The following is a 27,650-nucleotide window of genomic DNA, read 5'->3' as shown; positions in this document are numbered from 1 at the left end:
TCTCTACATGTTGAATTAAAATGAAAATATTAGAAAATTTGATCAAAATTAATTTTACTCCTGTTTTTAGTTTAATACCTGTATCATTAGGGTATAAAAATTCCTGTAAGCATGTTATTCTTATTTTGATTCCTACTTATATATATTTGATGCTAAACAGTTTAATCTGACAAAAAATTAAGTTTGGGTGGGATGAAAATTATTTTCAAAACTTTAATTTTATTTGTTCTCAAATGAACTACAAGTGAATTTGATTTAAAAAGAAAATTTGTCATGTATATGAAGTTATATTAGGGAAGTAAAATTTGATTTTAGAAATGAGTAAGAGAATTTAGTTGAAATTTTAAGTAATGTGAAGAAAAACTTTCAATTAAAAATTTTTAATGTACTAAATGTTAAATATAGTGTAACTATCTCTAGTAAGAAATATTATATTTTTGAAAATTTTAGAAATTTAGACTTTTATTTTTAATAATTAATTTTTTTTTTTATTAAAAATAACTTTCAAAGTTATTATTATATTTATAAGTAAAAGTTTTGTATCAAGACTTTGCTTTAGGAAAGGAAAAGAAGAATTCAAAATTATTAAAGGGCTATCTAGATATAGTAATCCTTGTTGAAAATGAAAAGAAAAGAAAAAGAAAAAAAAGAAAAAAAGAAGAGAAAAAGAAAAAAAAGAAAAAGAAAAAGAAAAAAATATAAGGGAGGAGAAGATTGAGGATTAGTGCCTAATCAAAAATTGGTTCTACATTTGATCTTTTTAAAGTATAAGACTTGAGAACTTAAGCTTATAGATATAATATAGTAAGCAAAATTATACTTAATAAAAATTTTTAAGTGGAGATAATAAAAGAACTAAATTCTATATTTGGAAGACTTACAATATTTCTGAATTAGATAGGCAACATTGACATCTAAACGAGCAAGTTGATCAACAAAGATTAAAAATTTCTAAAGTTGGTCTTATTTACTGAATATTTTTTCTAAATTGAACTACTATATTTCTAAATTTAAATTTTAGTAACTCCTTTAAATTTTAGTATTTAGTAACTCCTAAAAAAACTCATATACATATCATACATATTTAGTTTTTAAAGATTGAAGTGACACTTGAGGAAAAGTAACATTTTATATTTGGGGGATTTTGATAAGCCTAAAATATAGTGTTTTTAGACACGTTTTTATACCTATTTTTGAGATATCGCGCTTTAATGGAAGGTTTTTTTGTGTTTTCTTTCACGTACAGGTAAAAATGTGAAAAATACTTAAAGGAGTGAAAAAGGATCAAATTTGGAGCAAATAAGTGAAAAATGAGCAAAAGTGTTTTGGCGCCTAAGCACCAAATCCGGCGCTTAAGCGTCAGGTAAACAGAGAAGGCTGCGCTTAAGACCCAGATGCCCCACACTTAAGCGTCAGTGCTAGTTATTGGATGAGTAAATTAGTTTTTTGCAAATTTTGAAGAGGTTTTTGAGGCACCTATTAGCTTAATAGGTGGTTACAACCACCATAGACGAAAATTATTGTGAAAGGATGCATCTCTTAAAGAAATACATTAAATCAAGACACATTTTGAAGAGATACCAAGGCATCTTTTGGAGAATTATAAAAGGAGGAAGATTGGGATTTTAAAAGAGGTCCTGAAAGTACTAGGAAAGTTTTGAAATTTCAAAAATTGAGTTAGTTGGAGAGATTTTCAGGCACCACATATTTATTCTTTTTTTTTATTTTAGTTTTATTTTGAGAGTGTTGTAAAAGATAAGAGATTCAAAAGAACTTCAAGAGTTTGGTGGAGGACTTGAGATAAGTTTTTATCTTTTACATTACACTACTTTTGGTTTTAATTGAAACTTGTTGTTAGTTTGACAATGATTTTTACTTTTAAACTAAAGTGTGGTTTTGTTTTCTCCATGGATTCTAAGTAGTTTTCTTTATCTTTCTTCTTAAAATAATAAGTAATTAAGTGTTGGATGGAAGTCGTGGAGAGTATTGATCTTTAATGTTGGAAGAAGTTGTGATGATTTAAATCTATGTACTTCAATTACTTCTTAATTTGACCAATCCTAATGTAAAAATTTGTTGTGAGAACATGTAAGAACCGGGCTGGTATTGTCTCAGTTAATAATTGGAAAGAATCACATGAGGTTGTATAAATGATAATGTAGTTTATATGATTGAGTGTAAATAAATAGGGAAATATTCATTGAAGGGTGTAGAGTTAGAGGACCTTAAAGCGACAGGTTAAAGCTTTAAATTTGATTTATTGTTTTAGGTTCTGATATGAGATGTTAGCCCTCAGGTGGAGGGAATCGAGGGAACTCTAGAGTGAGAGCTAGTATCTTCCCTGCCTAGCTAGTCTTCAGAACTATTCAAACTTTAAATTAGCAAATGTTCTTTATAGCATTTCTAGTAAGGTTAAAGAATATTATTACTCCTATTTGGCACAACACAATATGCATACTTTCACAACAGAATTCCTATACTTATTACTGATTCATACTATGGAGAAAGACACTTTTATATTTAGTTTTTTTCTTCTACAAAAACTCAAGTTATCTTCTTAAGTTTGTATTGTTTTTGTCAAAATATTGTCAAAATATTAAAATGTTTTTGTCAAAATATTAAAATTACCAAAAATATTTAAACATTATTTACTACGAAAACGTCTTTATTTTAATTAATTATATTTTTAGAATTAAAAAATTTTCCAAAAAGTTCATATTGCATATCTTCTCTGTGGGTTCGATATTCAGGTTTAAATAAAAAAATCTTATATTACTTGATAACGATATGTATACTTGCGTAGTATCCCAATATATATAAATTAAAAGTTAAACTCTTATTTATTTTCTGAATCAAGTTTTTGATTTTGTTGTGAAATAAGTAAATATAAGTGAAAAAGATAATCAGAGTTATTGTTATACTGTTGCATATAAGCAGTTATCGGGGATCAGGTCCCTTAATGGACGTGGTCAGCCATCGACAAAAAGAAGGGCTACCATCACTATTAAAAATCAACACCAAAGAGGATTCCTCACTGAAGGGGAATAAAGTGATAGTGCAGCAAGATCTAATGGAAGGAACTGCTCGCCTGCCATCTCTGATAACTGCACCAAATAGAGGTCTAGTCACTGCTGATGACGAGAGACAGCCAGATGCACCGTTACGAAGAACTCAACGCAGAAATGCAAATGACCAAAAACATTGAGCTTTTCTGCGTGAAGAAAGGAGTCGCCAGAAGAAGGCAAAAAAACTTGCTTACCCTGATTCCTGAGGGGAAAATCTACAATCCATGCATCAATCCATGCATGAGACAATCCATGCATGAGAGAGACTTCCTCCAGCTTGCCTGCCATAGAGGATGAGTCTGAGTTCACTGCAGAGCCGACGATACCAGAAGTTTCAGATAATCTTTGTGTGGGTTGCCCGACGTGCAACACCGAGATTCCTACAAGGATACCAGCTACAGGGGCATTTGGGGAATGCCCGGACTGCAATGTCCTCCACCTAGAGCGTTACAGTACTCTGGAGGAGTACACGTCCACCGACGTGAATTTCAGATCACCAATCACTTAATGGGGGAATCATATATTCCGTTGGATACAAGGACAACACCAACATGGATTCCTGCTAATACTGAAATGGGGGAGTATGCTCAACAGTCGTCGGCTTCCTCTACAGTCGCCAATCGTCACCCTGGCAGAATACTACAAAAAGAGTAAAGTAACGTAAAGGAAATTTGAATTTTATGAAGAAGTTCAAGGAAGATTCATCAATATATTAGAAAAGTTGGAGCTGTACACCAGAGTCTTCTCTGAAAGCGACGAAAGAGGCATTCTCGACTATGTATTCGATCGAAGGGATATGGGTCAAACTAGTCTTCTGATGGAAAGAACCTATTCTAAACCACAAAAATGGATGCGTGGAAAAAGCAGAATCACAATACAATGTGGTTGTTGTTATAATTTTACCAAAGATAAACAAGAAAATCCCCCGGGGACTCTAAGACATGATGAGGTAGATCTGTTACCCCCTATGATAAAGTGGATGATCAAAAGTATGTTTTGATGGAGCATACTTCCAACTGATTGCATTTCTAACAGCTGCATCATCAATATCTACGATGAAGGCGATTGCATTCCCCCGCATATAGACCATCATTATTTTGTGAGACCTTTTTGCACGGTCTCCTTCATGAGCAAGAGCAATATCATGTTCGGGAAAGAAATAGATGTCATTGGCCCCGGCGAGTTCAGAGGATCCATGGAGATTCCGTTAGCAGTGGGTTCAATACTGATTCTCAAGGGAAATGGAGAAGACATTACCAAACACTGCATTCTAGGGGTACGACCTCGCAGGGTGTCTGTAACTTTCAAAAGGATAGATAGTAGCAAAATGTCGTATGGTTTTCAACCAAATCCAGAGTTAGAAGAGCTACAACCTTACGAGCTATAAGAGGGTTTTACCTCTAAGTACATGTAAAGGGGACTCTTGTCCTGGAGCGTGGCTTAGTAGGTCAGCTCGATCGGAAGCTCACCCCACCAAGGATGGACACTCAGGGGATACCTTTTTGTACTACATTTTAACATAGGAGATATGATGATATATGTATCAGATATGCTCAACTTGTGACATGTACCCACCATAAGTTATTTTTTAGATATACCTTTGATGCGTTCAGTGATATACCAAAAATATATGCATTTTTAGACCCATAGTTTATACTAATTTTTGGTGATATTGCATTTTAATGGAAGATATTTTTTATGTTTTCTTGCAGGTTGTTGATTTTTAGGACTTGGAGCAAAAATGAAGCAAAAAGGATGAAATTTGGAGTCAAAATGGAGAATATAAAAATTTATTCACCACCGATTCAACACCGATGGTGCTAAACTGGGCCCCGAAGACACCGTTTGACAGAGAGCAACCAATTAAATAGAAGACTACTGGCACCGACGACGCCAGTTTCAGTGCAGACCTTATTTCTAGAAGATTCGCGAATTTGGACGCTTTTTGAATAGTTTTTGGATGCACCTATTGGAGAACTGACTCTAGGCTTTATTTGGGGTCCAAATTGATCAGAAAAGTGACTCTTCCTGACTTCTCATCGCCCAAAATTCAACCTCCTATGCACCACACACTCTTCAATTTCATTCCACAACCATTTGGAGTCCATTATTCTTATAATTTAGAGTTTTTGTGGTAAGATTAAGTGTGAATTTATCTCTGAGAGTTGTTGGAGAAGGAGAAAAGTGAGAGATTTCTTCTTCCTACATTTTCTAAGAGAGGCTACAAGGGATTTCCTTTGAGAAAGAGTTTCAGATAAGTATTGTTTGTTTAATAATGTTGTATGAACTTTTTTTTATATATGAAATTTATGTTTCGTTGTATATTTCTCATGAAGTTTGAGTAGTTTCCTTTATCTTTCTCCCTACTCTGAGATATGGTGAAATTAATAGATAATATGGATGTGCCAATGTTAAAATATAAAATAAATTGTAATAGTTTTTCAACTCCGAACTTAAATTACTTTTTAATCTAACCAATAAAATTGTTAAAATTTGTTGTGAAACATATGATCCAGGAAATGAAGTATGAGTTCTACAATAGAGTAAGGATCACATTTGATCCCATGAAGGAGAGTTTCGTTCATGGAATTAAGTGCAAATAAAAAGAGAAATATACATTGTTGGGTGTAGAATTGGAGATTTTAGGGTGATAGACTAAAAATCCCAAATTCGATCTTAGTGTTTAAGAACTAAAGCGAGAGTTAACCTTCAGAGGAAGGGAAGTGAGAGCTTTGGAGTGGGAGTCAATATCCTCCTAGCCTAGCCATGGATTTAGGGACTAAACCTGGATTAACCAATGATTTTCTATAACACTATATTAGGGTAGAGAATTAAAATTTCTTCTATTTGGCACAATACAAATTTAAACCATTTATCTCATCTCATTTCACCAAAAAACTCATTGTAGTGGGAAATATGCTTTTTCATATTAGAAAAATTCATCACATAAACATAGTTTAGTAGTTACTATTTTGAACTTTGCATTTAAATTCTGCTAGTAGTTAATAATTTAGCTTTGATAGTATCTTAAACATTCAAAATTAGTGACAATAATTTTTTTTTTCTGTGAATTTCCTAGTTAATTTATCATTTCAAATTTAAACATTCATCGTGGGATCGATATTTGGGACTTAAATAGAAAGTCTTATATTACTTGATAATGATACGTATACTTGTGTAGAATACCAACTTTAAGTGTTTAACATTATTATTCATAAAATACCACATCAAGTTTTTGACACCGTTATAAAGCGAAGTCAACATTATAAACTATATTTCCGTTGGTCACATGCCTAGGGTTACAAGAATCTCCTTTAAGCCTCAGAAGATAGCCCCTTTAATTGCCCAAGAGTTTTTTATGAAACCCTAAAATTAGCTTAAATCAACTTTAACCCGAGCAACTTCAAAATCTTGCCTATACAGTGTATTGTGGAGTCTTTCAATAGGTACACTCAAATCCATCATAGGTACGCCAAAGGTAGGCGCAGCTACGCCAATATTTGACCTAACTAGTCTACCTCCTCTTTCTATTCGTACGTTCCTTTGCCCATCAGCCATGGGAAATGAAAGCTATGTTAGTGGTTGCATAGGTATGACAGCCTATTGTTTTGTCCTGTTTAGTATTTTTCTTCCTAACAAGAACTCAAGACCTGTAGCCTAAAAAATATAACTATAAAACCTTCCTCAAATGTAAAGAATCATAATAAAAAAAAGAAACATGTAAATTGCCATGAAAAAAAAAACACATAAAATTGATTCACATCAACTCTCAGTGGGAATTGCTCTCGATCGCAGTGAAGTCCTATGTATACTATGTACGGATAAATTTTGTACTTGTTGTTATTCTAACTCTTCTTTCTCAATAGCAGGATGAGGGTTTATTTTTATACTTGTGAACTTATAGTTGATTATTTTGTATGGACTATACCTCATGGTTTTTTCCTTCTATAGGTTTTTTCACATAAGATTTTATGGTATTTCCTCCTATTTTTTCGTTATCTGTATGTGCTGGATTTTGTGCACTATTGAGATGTTAAACTATTACTCTATTGTCGTAAATTTTCTAGTATGCAACAAGAGTTTAGCATATCTTAGTTATACTTTCAGTAATACTAATATGGTTATTAATTTTGTATTTCAATTAACTCAATTTAGGTTGCATTTGAGACAGCTTTTCGCAGTTCAGAACCGCGTCCAGTGGGAAATAATTATTGTTTATGCATACCATTCTATTCTCCACGGTATTTGAAGCATTAATTTATAGTTGTAGAGAAGGCTGAAATGTGGATAAGCGTGAAATTAATTGCAAGATTAGCTAAAATGTTAGCATTAATTACAATTTACAGCATATGGAAGAAATCACCCTAATTTTTATAAAATATAAAATTAAAGTGGATGAAAGAAAAATAAACTTAAAAAAATCTGATTGAAAGAAAATACTTTCAATTTTATTTTGATTTTTTTTAATTTACATATCTAACACCTAAACAAGCATATTTAAGTGCTTTCCACTCAAATCTCTTACATCAAAATGTGAAATATGAGTGGAGAGATATTTTAGATATTTATCCACAAACAATACCTTTTAAACTGAATTTTTAAACAGAACAACTGTTACTGAAAATCTTACTTTTAAAATGTTTATTTTTTCACAACAATTTTTTAACATAGATTTCATAACGGAAAGATGAAACCTAGGTGATGGTTAGGCTACCTCCATTAGGGCCTAATATCAGGTTGTAAACATTAAAATATGTTCTTTGTAGTGCAAAGGTATTGACCAATATTTGAAATTGTCATGCTCAATTTTAACATCAAAACTAACATTCGTGATGCCATCTTGGATTATCTCAGCACAAAATTCAATTAGCTATCGTATACAAAAATTCTTTTGAACCTATTGTTCTATTGTTGTGAGAAAAGTGCGACGGCAATAAAGCGAAAAAACCAGATCGAGAAAAATTCGCAAATCAAAAGAACACAAATTTATGTGGCTCGGTAAATTGCCTACATCCACGGAGTTGTAGAGGATTTTATTTTTTTCGAGGAATACACTCGTCGATCAACTCGACGATTACAAGAAAACTCCCTATCTCTTCCCTCTCCTTTCCTTTGACCTCCTCTCTCATACTTTACCCGTGAGCCACCGAAGAAGAACAAACCTCAGGGAAGAGGGAAGTTCTCACCACAAGCAAATCGCATAAGAGACGGAGGGAGAACTTGGAACCTTACAATTTCTATTTTCTTCACCCTGAGCCAATGTCTTATATAGAATTGCGGAGGGGGAGAGCAGCCACTATTTAATTCAATTTCTTTTAAAAGCATTTATGGTGGCGTGCAAGCATTTAATCGTGGTGTGCAAGGATTTAATTTCTACAAGTGGGCCTGGGCTCCACTAAACCAAACAATTCTCACACTTTGAGACAAGAACACTGGTTGCACCATCATTTTCCTTAAACGTGATATCCTCCACCTCTGCAACTCAAATCTCTGTCTTCATGCTAGAAGAACAACTAAAGTTGAGCATAATTTTAGTTTCTCAAGTCTAACACCCTTTATCAACATATCAACAGGGTTCTTACTTCCACAAATTTTCTCAAGTAATAACTATCCACCATCTAAAAATGATCGACTGAAGTGATACCTGATCTGAATGTGCTTGGCTTTGAATTGAAATGTTGGATTCCTGACAAGGAATATGATGTTTTGACTATCACTGTAGAGAGTAGCCTTTCAAACCTCCTTACCTTATTCTTCCAAGAAACTCTGCAGTCATTTCATCTCCTTTGCAGCTTCTGACACTGCGATGTACTCAGCTTCTATAGTGGAAAACAAAACTGTCTTCTGTAGATTTAAGCCCCATGACACTGCAGTACCCCTAAGAGTATAAACATAACATGTAGTACTCTTCCTACTGTTAATGTCTCTAGCTAAATCTGCATTAACATAGCCTTGTACCTCGTAGCTTTTTCTTTAGAAACATAAGCAGATTTCTGAAGAGACCCTTAAGTATCTTAAGAACCACTTCATAGTTTTGCAATATTCCATCCTTGAATCACTCATGAATCTGCTTACAACTCTCACTGCATGAGCAATATCTGGGTTGGTGCAGACCATAGCATACATAAGTGAACCATTATCTAAAGTATAAGGAACCCTAACTTGTCTCATGTAGTCTTGTTCCTTCGCTAACTTGGGTGACTGGTTTTTACTGAGTCTGAAATGACTACCCAAAGGAGTGCCAACTGGTTTAGTCTTATCCATATTGAATCAACTAAGCACCTTTTTCACATATTCCACCTGTGAAAACCTCAACATGTCTCTGACTCTGTATTTGATAATCCTCATACCAAGGATTTGCTTTGTCACTTCCAAATTCTTCATTGTAAAGTGTTCTGACATCTCCCACTTCAGATTCTTGATTGCATCAATACTAACCCCTGCAATAAGCATGTCATCCACATACAACAACAGGATAATATAGGAATTGTTAAAGTACCAGACATAGCAACAATGATCTCTCTGACATTTGTTGTACCTTGCATTTTGCATGAAATTATCAAACTTCTTATACCACTGTCTAGGAGCTTGCTTCAGGTCATAAAAACTCTTATTCAGTCTACAAACTAAGTTTTCCTTACCCTGTACCACGAACACCTTTGGTTGGCTCATGTAGATGTCTTCTTCAAGATCTCCATGAAGAAAAGTTGTCTTCACATCTAACCGCTCAAAAAACAGATCTTCAGTAGCAACCATAGCTAGTATCATCCTGATGGTTGTGAGCTTCAACACAAGGAAAATATCTCAGAGTAATCAATGATCTATTTCTGTTGAAAGCCTTTTACAACAAGTTTAACCTTGTACCTATTACTACCATCAAGCTCAGTCTTCACCTGGTACACCCACTTATTGTGCAATGTCTTCTTCCCTGGGGAAAGTTCTGTCAGCTCCCATGTCTGATTTCCCAACATGGAATTCATCTCCTCCTTCATGGCCAGCTCCCACTTACTAGAATTTTCATCTGTCAAGTTTCTTCATAGTGTTGTGGCTCTCCACCATATGTCAGTAAGATGTAGTTCAAAGTTGGTGTATAATGCTGTGGAGAACGTCTGCTCAGTCGATAAGTAAACGAGACGAATGTGAACAATTTTTTTTCCGTTCAGTTAGTTAAACGAACCAAACTGAAACAGTGATGCGTTCGTTCGTGTTCGAATCGTTATTGTTCGAAATATAAAATAATTTAAAATAATTATATATAAAAAAATTTATGATAATTTAAAAATTAAATTTTATAAATTATAATATACAATAAATTAATAATAATAATATATTAATATATTATATTAGTAGTATACTAATATAGATATTTTATATTTATATAATATAAGTTATATAATTAATATAATATATTATTCATATATATTAATATTAGGGATGTCAAACTGGTTCGTCGTTGACGAACAATTCGTGTTCGGCTTGTTTCTTAAGAAAAAAAAACACGAACAATGATTTCACGAAAAATTTCAAACACAAGCTTATTTCAAACAAACTAAATTTTAAACGAACCAAACACAAACACAAGCTCTGTTCATTCGTGTTTATTCGTGTTTGGTATTCGTGTTTGGTTCGTTTACACCCCTAATGAACTGAGAACTGTGGCTGAAGTAGTGAATGACTCTGAACCTGATTGCAGAATAATAGGAATGGGTGCCCTAGATCCACTCTCCTCGTAATTCACATCATTGCCCTTACCTGTGACCTCTGGTAGATTGTCAAACCTCACGAACACTGATTTCTGAGGAGCTACTTCAGAATTTGTACTAGCCTTGTCCCCGTACATCATTTTCTCGTTAAAGATCACAATCCTGCTTGTGAAAATATTCCCATCTTGATCATCCTAAAAATTATAGCCAAATGTTTCATCTCCATAACCAATGAAATAACATTTCTTTGACTTAGCTTCAAGCTTGAGACAAGCATCAGGATTGATTAGAAATTAGAACATAAGAAAGACAGCCAAAGTCTTAAGATAAGAAAATTTGATCTCTTTGCCGCTTCAGACCTCCTCAGGTAATTCATAGTCTAATAGAATGGATGACCCCCTGTTGATCAAGTAAAATGCAGTGTTGATCGCTTCTTCCTAGAACTGTGGTGGTAGTCCGGCGTGCAATCTCATGCTCTCATTGAAGGTCCTGTTCATACGCTCTACAACTTCATTTTTATGTGGTGTCTTCGAAATGTTCTTCTCCATTCTGATACCTTGAACTACACAATACTCCTTGAACCCATCATCGATATACTCACCACTATTGTTAGGTCTCAAACATTTTAGTTTCAGTTCTATCTCTGTCTCAATCATGACCTTCCAAGTTTTGAACACAAAAAATACATCAGATTTGTGCTTCAAAAAATAAACTCATACATTTCTACTTTGTTCATCTATGAATGTGATGTAGTAGCGAGAGCCTCCAAGCGATGTCACTGGGGAAGGTCCACACACATTAGTGTATACAAGTTCTAATTTTCCTGCCTTTGGTGCCCTATCACCTTTCAAGAAACTAACCTACTTTTGTTTCCACAAAATGCAACTTTCACACATGCCGAGATCAATTTACTTCAGTTTTGCCAGCTTGCCTCTAGACTGAAGCTCTTTCATGTCTCTCTGACTCATGTGTTTAAGCCTGCAATGTCACATGTCTACTGCACTCTCTGTAATTGTCGTATCAACACTGTTAATTAAACCAGTAGTCATATACAACATACTAGTCTTCTTACGCTGAGCCAGCTCCAGTGCTCCTTCAGTAACCTTTCAGGTGCTATTTAAGAACACTATTGAATGACCACCCTCATCGAGCTACCCAACATAAATTAGTTCTTCTTCAACTCAGGAATGTGTAAGACCTTTTTGAAGACCCTTTTTTTTGTTAAGGATGGTAATTTCAACATCTCTCATCCCCATCACGTTCAAAGCTGCTCAATCAGCCAAGTACATCTTCCCAAAGTCACCTACAACATAGTTTTGCATTAACTCCTGGTGGGAAGATGTATGGAAAGAAGCCCCTGAGTCCAGTATCCTATCGTCAACGGAGCTGTGAACTGCAAGCAACAGTGCATCCCATATTTCTTCAATTATAACATTAGCACTGACGTTCCTTGTCTTTTTAGGATTTTTGCAGTCCTTCTTTATGTGGTCAATTTTGCCACAATTCCAGCAGGTTACTTGTTGATCAAGCTTTGACATGCTCTTGCATCTGCACTTTGATTTTGATCTTCCTCTATTTGAGTTCCTAACTCGTGATCTCCCTCTGAAATCAACATTCAGTGTCGAACTCGAACCCGAGGTCTCGTTAGAATCTTTCATGCGCACCTCAACCAAAATCAAATCACGAATATCATCATATTTCAACTTAGATTTACCTGCAGAATTTCTAAATGTCATCCTCATAGCTTCCCATCTATTTGACAATGAAGCCAACAATATCAGTTCACATATCTCATCGTCAAATTCAATTTCGACATACGATAATTGATTTGTGATAGTATTCAGATTTTGTACAACGAACGTACCCTTCGCCATCTGCAAAGTGAATAACTTTTCATCAGATACAACTTTTTATTTGCGGATGGCTTTTCTTACATACCTGACAAAGTCGCCATGAGATTCGCAGTAGTCCTCTCTTTGAAGACGTTGTGTGCAACTAATCTTGACAGGTAAATTGAATAACACCTAGAACCTGTTGACCAACAGATTCCAATCGGCTTCATCCATCTTCTCCGGTCACTTTCCAAGTAACAGAAGATGAAGTTTCTTCCCATAGAGGTAGTCATCTATCTGCATTCTCCAGTAATCAAAATTTGTGCCGTCGAACTTCTCCATCCCCGAAACCTTCACTTAGCCTCTGGTCATTGTTCTTCCTCAGATCTGAAACAACGACTCTGATACCAATTGTTGTGAAAAAATGCGACGACAATAAAACGAAAAAAATTGGATCGAGAAAAATTTCGCAAATAAAAAAAACACAGATTTACGTGGTTTGACAATTTGCCCACATCCAAAAAGTTGCAGAGGATTTTATTTTTTCGAGGAATACACTCGTCGATCACCTTGACGATTACAAGAAAACTATCCCTCTCTTCTCTCTCCTCTCCTTTGACATCCTCTCTCATCTTTTACCTGTGAGCCACCGAAGAAGAAAGAACCGCAGGGAAGAGGGAAGTCCTCACCGCAAGCAAATCACAGAAGATACGAAGGGAGAACTTGGAACCCTGCAATTCCTATTTTCTTCGCCATGAGCCAACGCCTTATATAAATTTACGGATGGGAGAGCAACCACTATTTTTAATTCAATTTTTTCTGCAAGCATTTAATGGTGGAGTGCAAGCTTATAATGGTGACGTGCAAGTTTTTAATTTCTACAAATTTAACATTCTATAGATTTATTGAAATAAGAGATTAGAGGGTCCCAAATATAATTTCAATCCCGATTTGTGCTTGATCAAGCAAATTGTTTAGTGATATATAACTCCAGTTAGCTTTCCTTGCTTGAAAAGAACGAGAGATTGTGCTACAGGAATTGCACCGCACCAATTGACGTAATTTGATCGATCATGCTTGTTTTATAAGAGCGAAATTGCGAAGTGATCCACGTGCACATGGAATGTGAGGCTCAAAAAGGTACAATGAAGTGATGGGAGGAAAATTTATCATTTTGGGAAATGTTTATGTTGAATGCTACCCCGATTTGTTCACAGTTCCTACATCCCTCTGAACAGTTCTTCTGAGGATCTGAGGATAAATACTACCGTCTGAGTGCACACAGCCATTTATACGACGGCCAAACGTAGGGATTACAGGGAAAGATCGATAACAAATCTCTCAAAAATTTTTATTTGGCTGTAGGGCATCATAAAAGATGTTTCTCTGTACAAAATGTATTGGAGTGGTATCTGAAATTGTGCCGTGGAATCTTCAGTCAAGCATTTTTGACAAAGCAAGGTACTTCCTGACTGCTATTTCAATTTTGAATAATTGTAATATTCACCAAGCAAAGAAGAATCTGCCCTAGCAGCCATCACCGATGTACCATGAATCAGAGTGAAAAAAGTTGCAGAGTTTGGCTTGATGGTTGTTCTGATCATGTCGTTGTACAAGGCAAAAGCCTTCTGCAGATCGCCTTCTAATGTACACCCATATATCATAAAATTGTATGCCAGAGTGTCGGGTTTAATTCCCACACTCAGCATCTCATCCCAAAGTCTAAAAGCTTCTTCTAAATTACCTGTTCTGCAGTTCGCATAAATTAGTGTTGAATAGCTTATGCAGTCCGGAAGAATATTATTATTCCTCATATCAGCTAAGAGATTGGTGGCATCCTGAATCTGTCCTTCTTTACAGAACCCTTTCAGTAAAATATTGTAAGTAGTGGTGTTTCCTACGTGCTCCCTGAGCATCACCATATGCAAATTTACAGCTTCTTCTAAGTTTCCTTCACTCACATGGTGATCTAAGAAACAGCCAAAGGTAAAGTGATTTGGAAGGAAACCACTGACCAACATTTCTTTACAAAGAAGCTCAGCCTTGTAGGAAAACCCAGCCTTGCATAGCCCATCTATCAACACAGTATATGTAACCGCATTTGGAGCGCATTCTTGAACCATCATCCGGTTCCAAAAACCTAGAGCCTCAGTAAGTTTTCCTATTCTAGAATAGATATCGATTACATTGGTATGCAAAATGAGGTCAGGCTTAATGCCCCTTTCAACCATCTCCTTCAACAATATATAAGAGCACAAAAACTCGTGTTGTTTAAGAAATCCATGTATAAGCACACTGTAACACACAATATCCATTTGAACTCCTCTCTCCAGCATCTGCTTCCAAACCAGATAAGCATCCGCTAATTTTCCATGTCTGCAGCATCCATATAAAAAGGCACTACAGGAAATGTTGTTTAACTTTTTATTCTCCTTGTATATATCATCCGCAAACTGCATTGCTTCAGATATTCTACCAGTTAGGCATAAACCAGATAGTAGTGGCCTGTAAGTGTAGTTATCTGGCATGAGGCCTTTTGCTAACATTTCATCATATAGCTTGAAAGCCCTTACAGTGTCCCCTCTCATGCAATATCCTTCAATCATGACGTTGTAAGTCACTTCATTTGGCACCACATTGTGTTGAACCATTTCATCAAATAGCTTGGTTGCCTCCTCAAGCTCATTAGCACGGCACAACCCACTAATAAGAGCAGTGAATGAATGTGTATTCCAGGCCACACCTATTTCAGGCATCTGGCAATGAAGCCTCAAAGCAGCATTCAAATTCCCTTCTCTACAGTACCCACTTAAGAGAGACGTATATATTAAAGCATTTGGTATCAAACCATCACTCCTGATCTCTTGCAGTAAGGTTTCAGCTTTAGTCAACTTTCCTGCCCTGCAATATCCGTTTATTAGGGAACTATAAGGATATAAAGAAGTCTGAAGGCCTTCGTGCCTCATTTTATCAAAAAGAATGCGGGCATCCTCAAGCTTCCCCCTCTTACACAGTGAATCAATCAGTATGGTGTAAGTAACATCATTTGGCAACAGACCGTTGCCTCTCATTGCTATGAAAAGAGATTCGGCCTCTTCAAACTTCTGACTTTTGCACAAAGAATTGATTAGCGCATTATAAACAAACAAATTGGTGAAGATTCCCATCTTTCCTAGAGAGACAACCAAGTCAAAGGCCTCTTGTACTTTACCCTCCTTTCTAAGCTCATCCACAACCAAAGAAAAAGCAGCCTCAGTTGGAACAAATGCTAAACCAGTCATCTCCATCAACAATTCCAATGCCATTAAAAGCTCCCTTGCCTTGCAGAGCCCAATAACGATCGTACAGTAGGTCACTTCATTGGCCTGCAAGCCTTTTTCATACAAGGAATTCTTAACCTGCAACGCCTCCATAACTCTTTCATTCTTGCACAATCCATGAATCAACACGTTGTATGTAGTCAAGCTTGAGGCACCCAATCCTCGGTTCTCCATCTGAAAGATTACATGCCAGGCCCTGTCTAAATTCTTCATCTCGCAGAAGCTCTTCACAACCGCAGTGTTTATAAATACGTCAGGCAGCACCCTATTATTGGTTGTCATTTCATCGAACACCTGAATCGCGAGATCAAAACGCCTTATTTTGACCAGGCCGACGATGACTTCGCTAAATGTACGTACCTCTGGAGCCATTCCAGCTGGCAAGGAGAGCCTGAGGACGGCAAGGGCGTCGAGGATGCGCCGGGCATGGATGTAAGCTTGGATGAGGAAGTCAAGTGCAGAGGAAGAAGCAGCACAGCACTGGAGCGACAAGGAGAGAGAGTAAAATGCCTCAGCGGGGGAGGTGGGGCGGCAGACGAGAGATTGGAGGAGAGAGGAGGCGGGCCAGTGGAGTCCATATCGAAGGAGGGAGTGAACGAGAAGAAAGAAACATAGTGGGGAATGGGGAAAACGAAGATGGAGGCCGAGAAAGTTGAAGAAGCGTAGGGCTAGGCGAGGTTGATCAGTAATTTGAAGTAGAACGAGCTCGACATGGCGCTGCTGGAGGCGGGAGGAGATGAAGGTATTGGAGAGAGCGACCCGCCAATGCTGGTTCTTCGAGAAGACAATGTCGAGGAGGGTCTTCACGAAGCCATCGTCAAGCTCTGACGACGACGACGATGACGCTGAGGTGGACAACGGTCTGGGAAACTGGATGCGGAGGAGGGGAGATAGGCGAAGATGCCGCATTAAGGTTTGGTTGATGTCGGATCTGGTGCAGATTGTGCTGTTGAAGAAAATGAAGACTGATGTCACTGTTAACTGATTCGGGGCTTTCATGAATTAGAAACTTCATTTGTATCTGATAATCGAAAGAGGTATTATTTTCTCCAACAAATGAAAAATGCGGAGTAAACTATGAAAAATGAAGGAGATGGATGTAGCGTTGATGATGATCGCCATAGAGGGAGAGATGACTACGGAGAGCTGCCAATTAATTCGACCGGAAGCAGCAGGCAAGTTACGCTGGAAACAGATACAAGGGGCAACAGTTGGCCTTCGAGGAGAATTAGAGAAGATTAATGAACAGGAAATTTGAATAAAATTAGAGAATGGTAATTCTTTGAAGTAACAATAAAAATAAGAATTTGAAACAAGTTTGACTTTATATGTCTGGTAAGTAGTAATTGATAAAATTTATGAAAAAAATATTAAGTCTAGATGAGATAGGTTGCGAATGGGTCTAGATTACGCTAATTTGGTAGTATTGGTTGTACAATACCACCGATATTATCAAAATACCACCAATATATATGTGTGGATTCCGAACGTAATAATCTCTCAGATTTATGGGTTTTTTTTCTTTTTTGAGAAGATATATTTTGATGTTTATTTCAGTTGAAAATATCTTCATTTTATGGAATTTATATCTAAAATTGTCATAGTGTACTATACCTAACATCATTTTATTCCCCGGTGTTCTCACAACGTGTATGATCACTAAATGGCAAATTTTCACAATAAAGTTTCCATCCCCAACTTTAACTCACACTTCAAGATTAGTGATATTATTAACTTTGAATTAGTAATTCACATTCACATCCCTAAACTTTGAACGATATTAGACAACATATTGCATTCTAAGAACATGTTCTATCTATTTCAAACCATGATTAATGAATGATTGAATTGGTTTGAATCTTGTTCATACTATTGAATGGTATGAACAATGTTAAGAGAAAAGTTCACCATGAATCCAAAATGATCATTTAAACTTCAAAGGTGGATCAAAGAAATTATAGCAAAGTTAGAACTTCATTTATATAAGGTTCAATGAACGTACAAATGTAATTTAATAAGGAGCAATGTTATTGAAATAAGGATTGAATAATATTGGATGAAAATTGGAGCAATTTATTGAGTATGCTTTAATATGGTATAGTCATAGATTGAAAGTTGAATAAAGTTCAAATATTATTTGATTATTATTCAAATATGAATTTATTTGTATTATTTTGTTCTCACTATCTCTTCGAAATGAACTCCATTATGTTATTTTATTATACATGTGAATGTGTATTTTAATCTTATATCTTCAGAGGTAATACATGGTGTGTGTGCGTGGGTGCATGTGTGCGTGCATGCTTGTATTTGTGGTGTGATGAAGGAGTAATTTGTTAATAATTTGAAATTTGTTGTGTGCTAAGAGATTCAAGGCGATATATTGATAATTTAATTTCTCAAAATTGCATGATAATTCAATACAGACATATATAAAAAATAATAATTAGAGGGACACTAATTTTTTTACTTGAAGAAATCTTGTAATGGGAAAAACAACGAGGTCTGACCCAATCAAATTAATATACTATGTGATTGTAAGTATATAGTTTCAATTTTCTCTTAAATTAGGAAACATGTATTACAAAGTTGATAACTTAAATATACAATAGTTCTTCAGCTTTCATAGCTGTAATTAGCCTACAACAACTGTAGTTCTTGGTAATAAAAATAATACTTGGCTACAAAGATTGTAGTTAAATGCTAAAATGGACTGGTTTGCCACAAATTTTGTTGTCGCTAGCTGTAAATGTTTATGTTTGTAGTAGAGGTTGTAGTTGAAAGTGGTAATAGTTATTGCCGATATAGGCCATAGTTGGCAACCGCATGAGCTTAGGTTGAACACATAGGCCATAGTTTGAAGCTATAGAAGTAGTAAGCCGCATAACCCATAATTGGTCACATATGCCTGAGTGGAGAGTTGCAATTGCATCAATTTGAAAAAAAGGTTGTAGTTGGAAGTTGTAGTTGTAGTAAGCAACATAGGCCTTAATTGAAAGTTATACCTGAAGTGAGTCACATAGACCATAGTTGGTATCAAAAGCTACAATTGGGAGATGGAATAGTGTCAGTGGTCAAAAAAGGCTGTAGTTGGATGTTGAAGTAGTACTAAGCCGCACAAGCTATAGTTAGTCACATTGGTTACAATGCGAAGCTATCAAAGCATCAACTAGACAATAAGATTGCAGTTGGAAGCTACAAAAGAAGTGAGCCACATAGGCCATTGTTTTTCATGCAAGTTGTAGTGGGGAGTAATAATAACATTAGTTAGACATTAAGACTACAATGGTAGACTTTAATGACAACAATTAGTCACGCAGGCCTTAGTCAGAAGCTATAGTAAAAACTGGCCATGTAGACCATAGTGTATTGCTACAAGATCATAAGGTGGTCATATAAGCCATATTAAAAGAATTTAAAAAATGCAATTATTCACATAGACCATAGTGAAAAGATACAGTAACAACTAGCCACATAGGAAGTAGTGGGAAGCCACATTAGTTAATGGTTGCAACCCTTCTCTCATATTTATTATTTCACATTAGAGAAAACTCTTGTTTGTATATGATGTATAGAAAGCTTCAAGAGTATAGAGCAATTCACCAGATTTTGAATAAAGTGATCATAAAAGGTTTTCATCAAGAGTTATAATCAGATCAATAATGTGGAATTATACATTACATCACATTTGAAATACATTGTTACATTGTATTTAAGATACTTCATTGCACCATATTCAAAATACTTTATTACAATATGTAAAGAATACCTCATTACACTGTATTAATGATACTTCATTACACTATATTTAAGAAACTTCATTGCACAACAAAGTTTATCAATGGCGAGCAGAGGGTAACTAATAGTGGTTGAATACAACCAACATGCGCTAGTCGATGGTAGTCAGTGACTATGGAGGTTGGAAGTTATCATTGGGTCTTTAGTCGAAAACAACACAAGAAATTGACTCCTCCTCCTCTGTCAAGTGAATAAAGTAGTTATATTTAAAGCCACTAGGGAGGGGCATATTTTTAATTTAGCGAATAACTTTAGTGACCACCTGATCGGTTCCTTAAATTGTTTGAAGGCTTTAGTTGTTTTATAATTAAGGAACCTTTAGCTAATTGGATTATTCTCGTAGAAACGCTTGATTTGAGGATAAATATGTCAAATTTGGTATTTATTCGATCATCCAATTAATGATAAAAAATTTTCAACTGTACTTTAATGGCTTAATCTGTACTCGTTCAGATTCGAATCGACCTTATTTTGATATCATCAAGTTTTTCTTTTCGAGATGGTTATTTTGACTATAAAATTGTTGAAATTATGGCTTTGTGTGATCTTTAATTTTAATTTGGAATGTTTCATATTCAAAAATTGGCTCAATATTCATGCCCGGTGATTAATATTTTTGACGATGAATCAAAGTTATTAAAGAGTCAATCTTCTTCCAAGTATTAGTTATATCATTAATGAAGAATTTATTGATTTTTTTAATGTTATGAAAAGTAATATGAATAAATTTATCCAATCCAAAATAAATTTTTTTCTTACTAATATTGCAAATGTGTTTCCAACCAAGTTTCTCATGAAGAGAACTTAATTTTATTAAGCATTTTCACATTTTTTTATTTTCCAAATGGATTTAAATTTAATAGTGTCTATTTTTATTCAATTATGATAAAAAATGAATACTAAGAAGTTCCTTGGGAAACTAAAAATGCATACTTCAAAATAATTATTTTTTAATTTATATTTTTTTATTTGTTTGAAAAAAAGTTCTTTGATCAATTACATGATCACCAATGAATTCACCTTTGGTGACAATATCATTAATATAACATTCAATTTTCTGATGTAGGTTAGTATTAAAAACCATCTCTTTATATTTTGATATCGTTGACATCACCTTTCAGTCAACCTTTTCAATGACTTATATCCAATTGAAGCTCACATGTGCTAAAACTTGAGCTAAACCCTAATTAAACCAAAAATAAAATCTGACTAGATAAAAAAGTCAAAATATAACTAAATACAACTGACTTCTGCCAGATTCTAAAATTGACCAAAAATCAGCTTCAACCAAGAAAAATCCCAATATTTTTATTTTCTCCACACATTATTGTAGGGCTTGAGACTTCATTATGAAACTTGGATGACATTTATCTTTAAATATAAAGGTCATATAAACAATGTAAACAATTTTGATGAATATATTATATAATATTTATATTGAACTCTAATTCATGTTTTCATGTAAGAATAATGCTCCATGCACCCTGAAATTATCATTTTCTCCATAAACCAATCTGGTGATCAGAATTACAATCTATAAGTTGCATAAAATTCATAACCACACATAATGAGGATTCAAACCAATTTTGTGTTCATCAGATGCAATCTTTACATAAAGTTTTTTATTTGGATTTTCATGCATGAAAAATGGTCCAATACTAAAATTTCTCATTGAATCATTATATTTCAAAATGAACCTTGCGAGTGTGTCTGGATTTTTAACATTTAATAAATGAACCCATCCCTTCTTAGAGCTGACTCTGTTTGGGGACCTATTAAGCTAATGATAATTTTAACAATTTGAATAATGATCCCTAACAAAATGAGTGTGTGCTTAGTGTGTAATTACTTCAATTTCAATCTCAGAAGACTGCTCTAAAAACTCGCACCGCCACGATTTTGTAATGTTTAATTCTTAATTGAATATTATATATCAAATAATTCTCGTCTTCTTTCAAAAATTTTATTTTACACACTAGGGATACTACGCAACTGCACATATCATTTCAAGTAATAAAGGACTTTATTTTTAAACCCCAAGTATCAATCCCACAGAGAAAGCTAAAACTCTTTTATGAACTTAGCAAAACTTTACTCAAACTGCATACAATTATCTATGAAATAGTTGACCTCATTTTTGATCTGTGCAGTTGCATAGTAACCCTAGTGGGTTCCTATAGGTTCAATGCACCTTAGGACAACCCTGGTGACTCAGATTTGATCTCTCACACACCAACACACACTCAAATCCATAAAACCCTCCACATGTCCAAAACCCTAAAATAACTTATACTAGACCCACCTCCTTCACTCTCTGAGAAACTCATATGGGTGCTCTCATGCCCTTAGCCTTTGGCTAATATGGCTAAGACCAATATGCGGAGACTCAAAAATAAGTTCTCATTTGGTGTCCTATGGTTCCCAGATGGCTAAACATGATATTCATGATCATCTTACCCAATTTTCCCAAAATACTCTTAATGTCCAAAAATACCCAAAATTCCTCAAATTTCTAACTTCTCACCAAAAATCATTTCATTCTATTTAAAATTATCGAACGACCCAAAAATTACAAATTGCCCCAAATTTCCAAAAACTGACCAAAATCCCCCAAATTCCCAAAATGCCCTAAATTCCCAAAATGCCTCTAATGCTCAAAACACCCCTTTCTCCACCTCAAATCATTCATAAACTCCATAAAAATGTCCCAATTGTCCTATTATACCCCTAGCTCCATAAAATTAACCAAACTGACCTAAATTTCCCAAAATTACCAAAGTAGCCCAAAATCCCTAATTTTTACCAAAGCCATCCTGATCCACCTTAAAATTACCTATTTTTTATGTACATTTTATACTCATTTTTTTAGGATATTATGCTTTAATAAAGGGTACTTTTATATTTTTGGTAGCAGGTGCAAGAAAAAAAGTTTAAGAGTAAAAATGAGCAAAAATACATCAAAAAGGAGCAAAATGGGCTAAATTTAAGAAAGGTACCAAAATAGCTGACTGGCTTCTAGGCGGTCGAATCAGGCGCATAGGCGTCAGATGAAGAAATTAGCTGGTGCCTAAGAGCAACAGTTGGGCGCCTAGGCGCCACAGTTATCTTCTAGAAGATTCATTGAATGAGACTAAATTTTAAAGAGATGTCTGAAACAACCCTTGGTCATTTTTGAAGCTCTATAAATATAGATTAATTCCAAGAGGCTAGGGGGGTCAGATCTATAGAGTCTCATAGTGTGTGAGTATGTTAAGTGTGTGAGAAGTTTTTATTTTGAGTCTTTATTATTTCTGGAGTTTTTGAGTCTTGTAAGTATTGTTAGAGTTAGAGAAGTCAGAGAACTTCAAAGGAGTGCTTATGGTAACAATCCAGATAAACATTTATATCTTTGTCTTTGAGTTTCTTACTTTGGATTGGAGTTTTATAAATATGTTTTGTTTTGTTATCCCCATGCTTCGTGAGTGGTTTTCTTTTCTTTCTTCTTGCAATATGAAGTAATTAAGTAAGTGATTTTGATTTTGTTTAAAACTTCTTTTATTTCTAAAAATTGTAAAGATAATTTTACCGATCATTCATTTACTTTACAAAATGACCACTTGTATTATTAAAACCTGTTGAGGAACTTATAGACCCAAAAGGGTTAGGATTTCTTGATTTGTAAGTATCAAATTCTACCTTGGAAAGAATAGTTGTAATCGTCTAAAAGGGGTGCAAATAGATTAGGAAATAAGATTTGATGGGAGTAGAATTGATGTTTCTAGAATGATAGGCTATACTCTTTTATAAATTTGGTCTAGAGATTGGAACTAAGGTTCACTGGTAGGTCCTATAGAGAGGGCACAGTGGGTACTCTAGAAGTGAAAAACTAGAACCTACCCAACACTACTATACATGCTGACGCTATCCTTAGATTAGCAAATATTCTTTACACAATTTAAAAGAAAGTAAAGAAAAAGGTATGTTCCAATTTGTCACAATACCACATTTAAGTTTCTAAATTTTTTTTTAAATCCTACACTGATTATGAATTATTAGCAAGGAGAAAGTCTCTTTATATATTGTCTAAGTCATTACATTTACTTTTTCTTGCATATAGTAGAATTTAATAAACTAAATTTTACATTTACTTTTCATTTACTTTTTCTTGCATATAGTAGAATTTAATAAACTAAATTTTCATCTTTAGATTGGTGTTGCAATCTTAAGTAAAGTTTTCTTAAAGTCAAAATTCATGTATTTCATCTTATTGTTTACTTGTTTTCTGCTTCGTTGTGGGATCAATACTGAGGATTTTAAGAAAAACTCTATATTATTTGAAACCATACGTATAAATATCTTAGCAGTCCTTTTGAGAAAATCATTTTTATCATATTACATTTGCTCTCACTAGCCGATAAATATCATTTGAGTCAAGTTTTTGGCATATTATGGAGCATAAATATCTGTGTAATTGTGGGTCAGGTCAACTTTTTGGCACCGTTGCTGGGGTAGCGATGGAAATACAAAACTTTCAAGTAAATTTCTATTTCAAATTTTTCTTTGAAACTTTATTTTTTATTATTAAAATTTTTTGTTTTTACTTACTTGAAGTTTTCAATAATTACAAATAAATTATAAAAATTCAAAATTATAAAAAATTTTTGCAAAAATTGAAAAAAGAAAAAATAATTTTATTTAGATTGCTTTATATTTTATTTTCTGAATTTCACTTTGTATATGCAAAGTTTAGGATCTTAAAGTTTAGTACCCTACAATTCTAAATTAGAGAGACCCATAAAAAAATTTGAAAGCAAAAACAACTTCACAATTTTTAAGAAATGGCAAATGCATTACAAAATAACATTGAAACTCTTACTAATCAAAATGAGCATCAAAATTTTTAACGAACTTTAAGGGACTTCTAACCCTACTGTGGATAAAATTCACTTATTTATTCAAATCCCTACTGTAGTGGCTAACTCATTTGAACTTAAACATGCAATAATACAAATGATGCAAAATAATTAGGTTGGGAGAACACCAATTGAGGATCCTAATTTACATCTTGCAAGTTTTCTAGAACCTTTTGCTACATTCAAATACGATGGTGTATCAAACGATGCAATTGACTTAGACTTTTTCTTTTTTCCTTAAGGGATAAAGCTAAGATGTGGTTAAATTCATTAGCACCTGGATCTATTAAAACTTGGGGAGAAATGATACAAAAATTCTAGGCTAAATATTTTCCTCCTTAAAAAACTGCTAAGCTTAGAAATGATATTACTTCTTTTATTCAGTTTGAACGAGAGTCAATTTATGAGGCTTGGGAATAATTTAAGGAACTCTTTAGAAAGTGTCCACATCATGCATTACCTGGCTATTTCATTATTCAAACGTTACATAATGGGTTAATAGGATCCCTTAGATCTATAATTGATGCTACTGCTAGAGGATCTTTAATGTCAAAATCTTTTGATGAAGCACATGTATTAATTGAAGAAATCGATACTAATAATTTTTAATGGCCCTCAGAAAGGGTAAATCCAAAAAGAGTGACTAGTATTCATGATAATGAAGCTCTTATCATCTTAGTAGCTCAAGTTGTTGCATTAACTAAGAAGTTATATAATTATGTAATGAATTTTTCTCAAACACTTCAAGTAAGTGAAGAAATTTTATTAGGACAAACCAATGATTCTCAGTCATTAGAGATGTTACATGCAGTTGCTAATAAACCAAATAACCCATATTCAAACTTTTATAACCCAGGCTGGAAAAACCACCCTAATTGTAACTGGAACAATTCAGGTGGTGAAAATTAGCTATGGGGGAATAATTAAGTGAACCCAATAGAAAATTGGAACAATCAGGGTAATTCTAACTATCGACCTTCTTATCCTCCTTGCTTTAATAACCAACAATTTAAAAAAAATAAGCTGTCAATAGAATAAATAGTTTTGAAAATGGGTAATCAGAAGCAAAGTCAAAGTGCTCCAATAAAAAATAATGAAAATCAATTGGGACAAATTGCTAACGCACTTAGTAATAGACCCCAGGGAACACTTCCTAGTAATGTTGAAGTAAATCCTAAAGACAAAGGAATGAAACAAGAGAAACAAGAGCAAATTAAAGAAGAGCAAATTAAAGCTATTAAACTTAGGATTGGAAAGGAATTAAAAGTTGGAAGTCAAAAAGAGATTGAAGTTGAGAGAGAGATTGTAGAACCTAAATAAACTATTTCTAAAGGCCCAGAATGATCTGCTCTCCAACTAAAAATGATTTAGAAAGAGCACCACTTCCTTTTCCTCAAAAACTGAGATAGCAAGATCTTAATCAACAATTTTTAAAATTTTTGAGATATTTAAGAAGCTTACAATCAATATTCTATTTGTGGAAGCTTTGGAACAAAAGTTAAGTTATGTCAAATTTATGAAAGATATATTAAATAAGAAGAGGAAGTTATAAGATTATGAATGCTTATGAGACTGTTGCATTGAGTGAAGAATGTAGTGCAGTATTCAAAAGAAGTTTCCTCAAAAGCATAAAGACCCTGGTAGCTTCATAATAGCTCGTGCAATTGGAGCAAAATTTTACAAAAAAGCCTTATGCGATTTGGAAGCTAGCATTAATCTAATGCCTTGATCCAGTTTTTGAAGGTTAGACTTAGGAGAGATTTCTCCCACCAATGCAACCCTTCAGTCAGTTGATCGATCTATTACTTATCCTAAAAGGGTTATAGAAGATGTACTTGTTAAGGTGGATGTCGCCGCCCGGAACTCATCATTCGCAGCACTTCCAATTCTCTCTTTATCACGTCTATTATCGCTAAGGATGTTGGTATTGTGATTTATCTATCAAGGAGTCGTCACTCTGTTTATCTATTTTATTGCCCTATTCTCCAATTTACTTAATCTTCTGGATCAAGTGAAAGATGAGTAAGTATTAAGGAATTAGAAGAAGGGAAAAGGCACAAATAATGATAGAGAACAAGAGAAATTTTGGGTGGTAAACTTATGGAGAAAACTCTAGGACGTCAAATTCTTAAATAAAGAAAACCACATAAAAGGTCTGATAACCAGAGATTTAGGTTGATCACCTATTATGAATTCTTTCTTTTCCTATAAAATCAAGCTCCTATAGCTAATTAGATCTTAGGCAATTCTAGATTTACCTAATAAAACTTATGATTAATGTTAACACTCGTTCTTCTAAAAAAAATGTTAAGGTCAAGGAAAGAAACATCAAAAGTTTATTCTTAGGGTAATATATTTCTAAGAACCTAATTCTACCCTAAAAGTTTTGTTTTGTTTTGTTTGTTCATGTCGTGTCATTTGGTTTTTATTTTGTTCTGTTTTTGTAGTTTAGTTTTGTTATGTCATGTCATTTTATATTTGTTTTAATTTATTTAGTTTTGTTATTTCATGTCATTTTGTTTTTTATTTTTGTCTTTGTCAAGTCATGTCATTTTGTTTTGTTTTGGCTTTGTTGTCTTGAAATTTCGCTTCCAAATGTCATCCTGCAAAATATAGTTAGCACACCCTATAACATGCAAAGGAAATCTAGAGCAAAATTTTGTTTTCATGTCTCCAATAAACCTACAAAACAGAACACGATTAGCATAAAACCATGTCTTCAGATTTATCAGTTTTAGTTGCTTATTTAATTGGTTGAATAATTTTTAAACGACCAGGTCAAGATGTCTATGCTCCGTCATCCTGAGGCCATAAAAATATTTAGATTTACTTAGTTTGAAAGGTTTTTAAACCAAGACCTGAAGATTCTTGTCAGCAACCACAAATTGCATCGTCCAAGAAATCTTCGTAAATCTGAACATAGATGTTCAAGTTGTGTTTGGTGATCATTGCTCAATAGAGTTCAATTTAAGTTTTTAATGTCTTTTAAGATGAATTTTATGTCATTTATGTTGGTGATCTGGATTTTTATGATTTCATT

The 27,650-nt window shown here is 34.2% G+C and overlaps 1 protein-coding gene across 1 annotated transcript; it reads right to left on the bottom strand.

Annotated features, from left to right (window-relative positions):
• Positions 1-13,247: 13,247 nt before the first annotated feature.
• Positions 13,248-17,164, bottom strand: LOC110025974 (putative pentatricopeptide repeat-containing protein At5g59900). The gene has a single exon (XM_020726690.1). The coding sequence runs from the start codon at positions 16,917-16,919 to the stop codon at positions 14,076-14,078; it is 2,844 nt and encodes a 947-aa protein (XP_020582349.1). The 5' UTR covers positions 16,920-17,164; the 3' UTR covers positions 13,248-14,075.
• Between the last annotated feature and the right edge of the window lie 10,486 nt (positions 17,165-27,650).

The sequence above is a fragment of the Phalaenopsis equestris genome, unplaced genomic scaffold (genome assembly GCF_001263595.1).
Source record: "Phalaenopsis equestris unplaced genomic scaffold, ASM126359v1 Scaffold000346, whole genome shotgun sequence".
In the NCBI taxonomy this organism is placed as follows: domain Eukaryota; kingdom Viridiplantae; phylum Streptophyta; class Magnoliopsida; order Asparagales; family Orchidaceae; genus Phalaenopsis; species Phalaenopsis equestris.
This window is presented reverse-complemented; position numbering and strand designations above follow the sequence as displayed.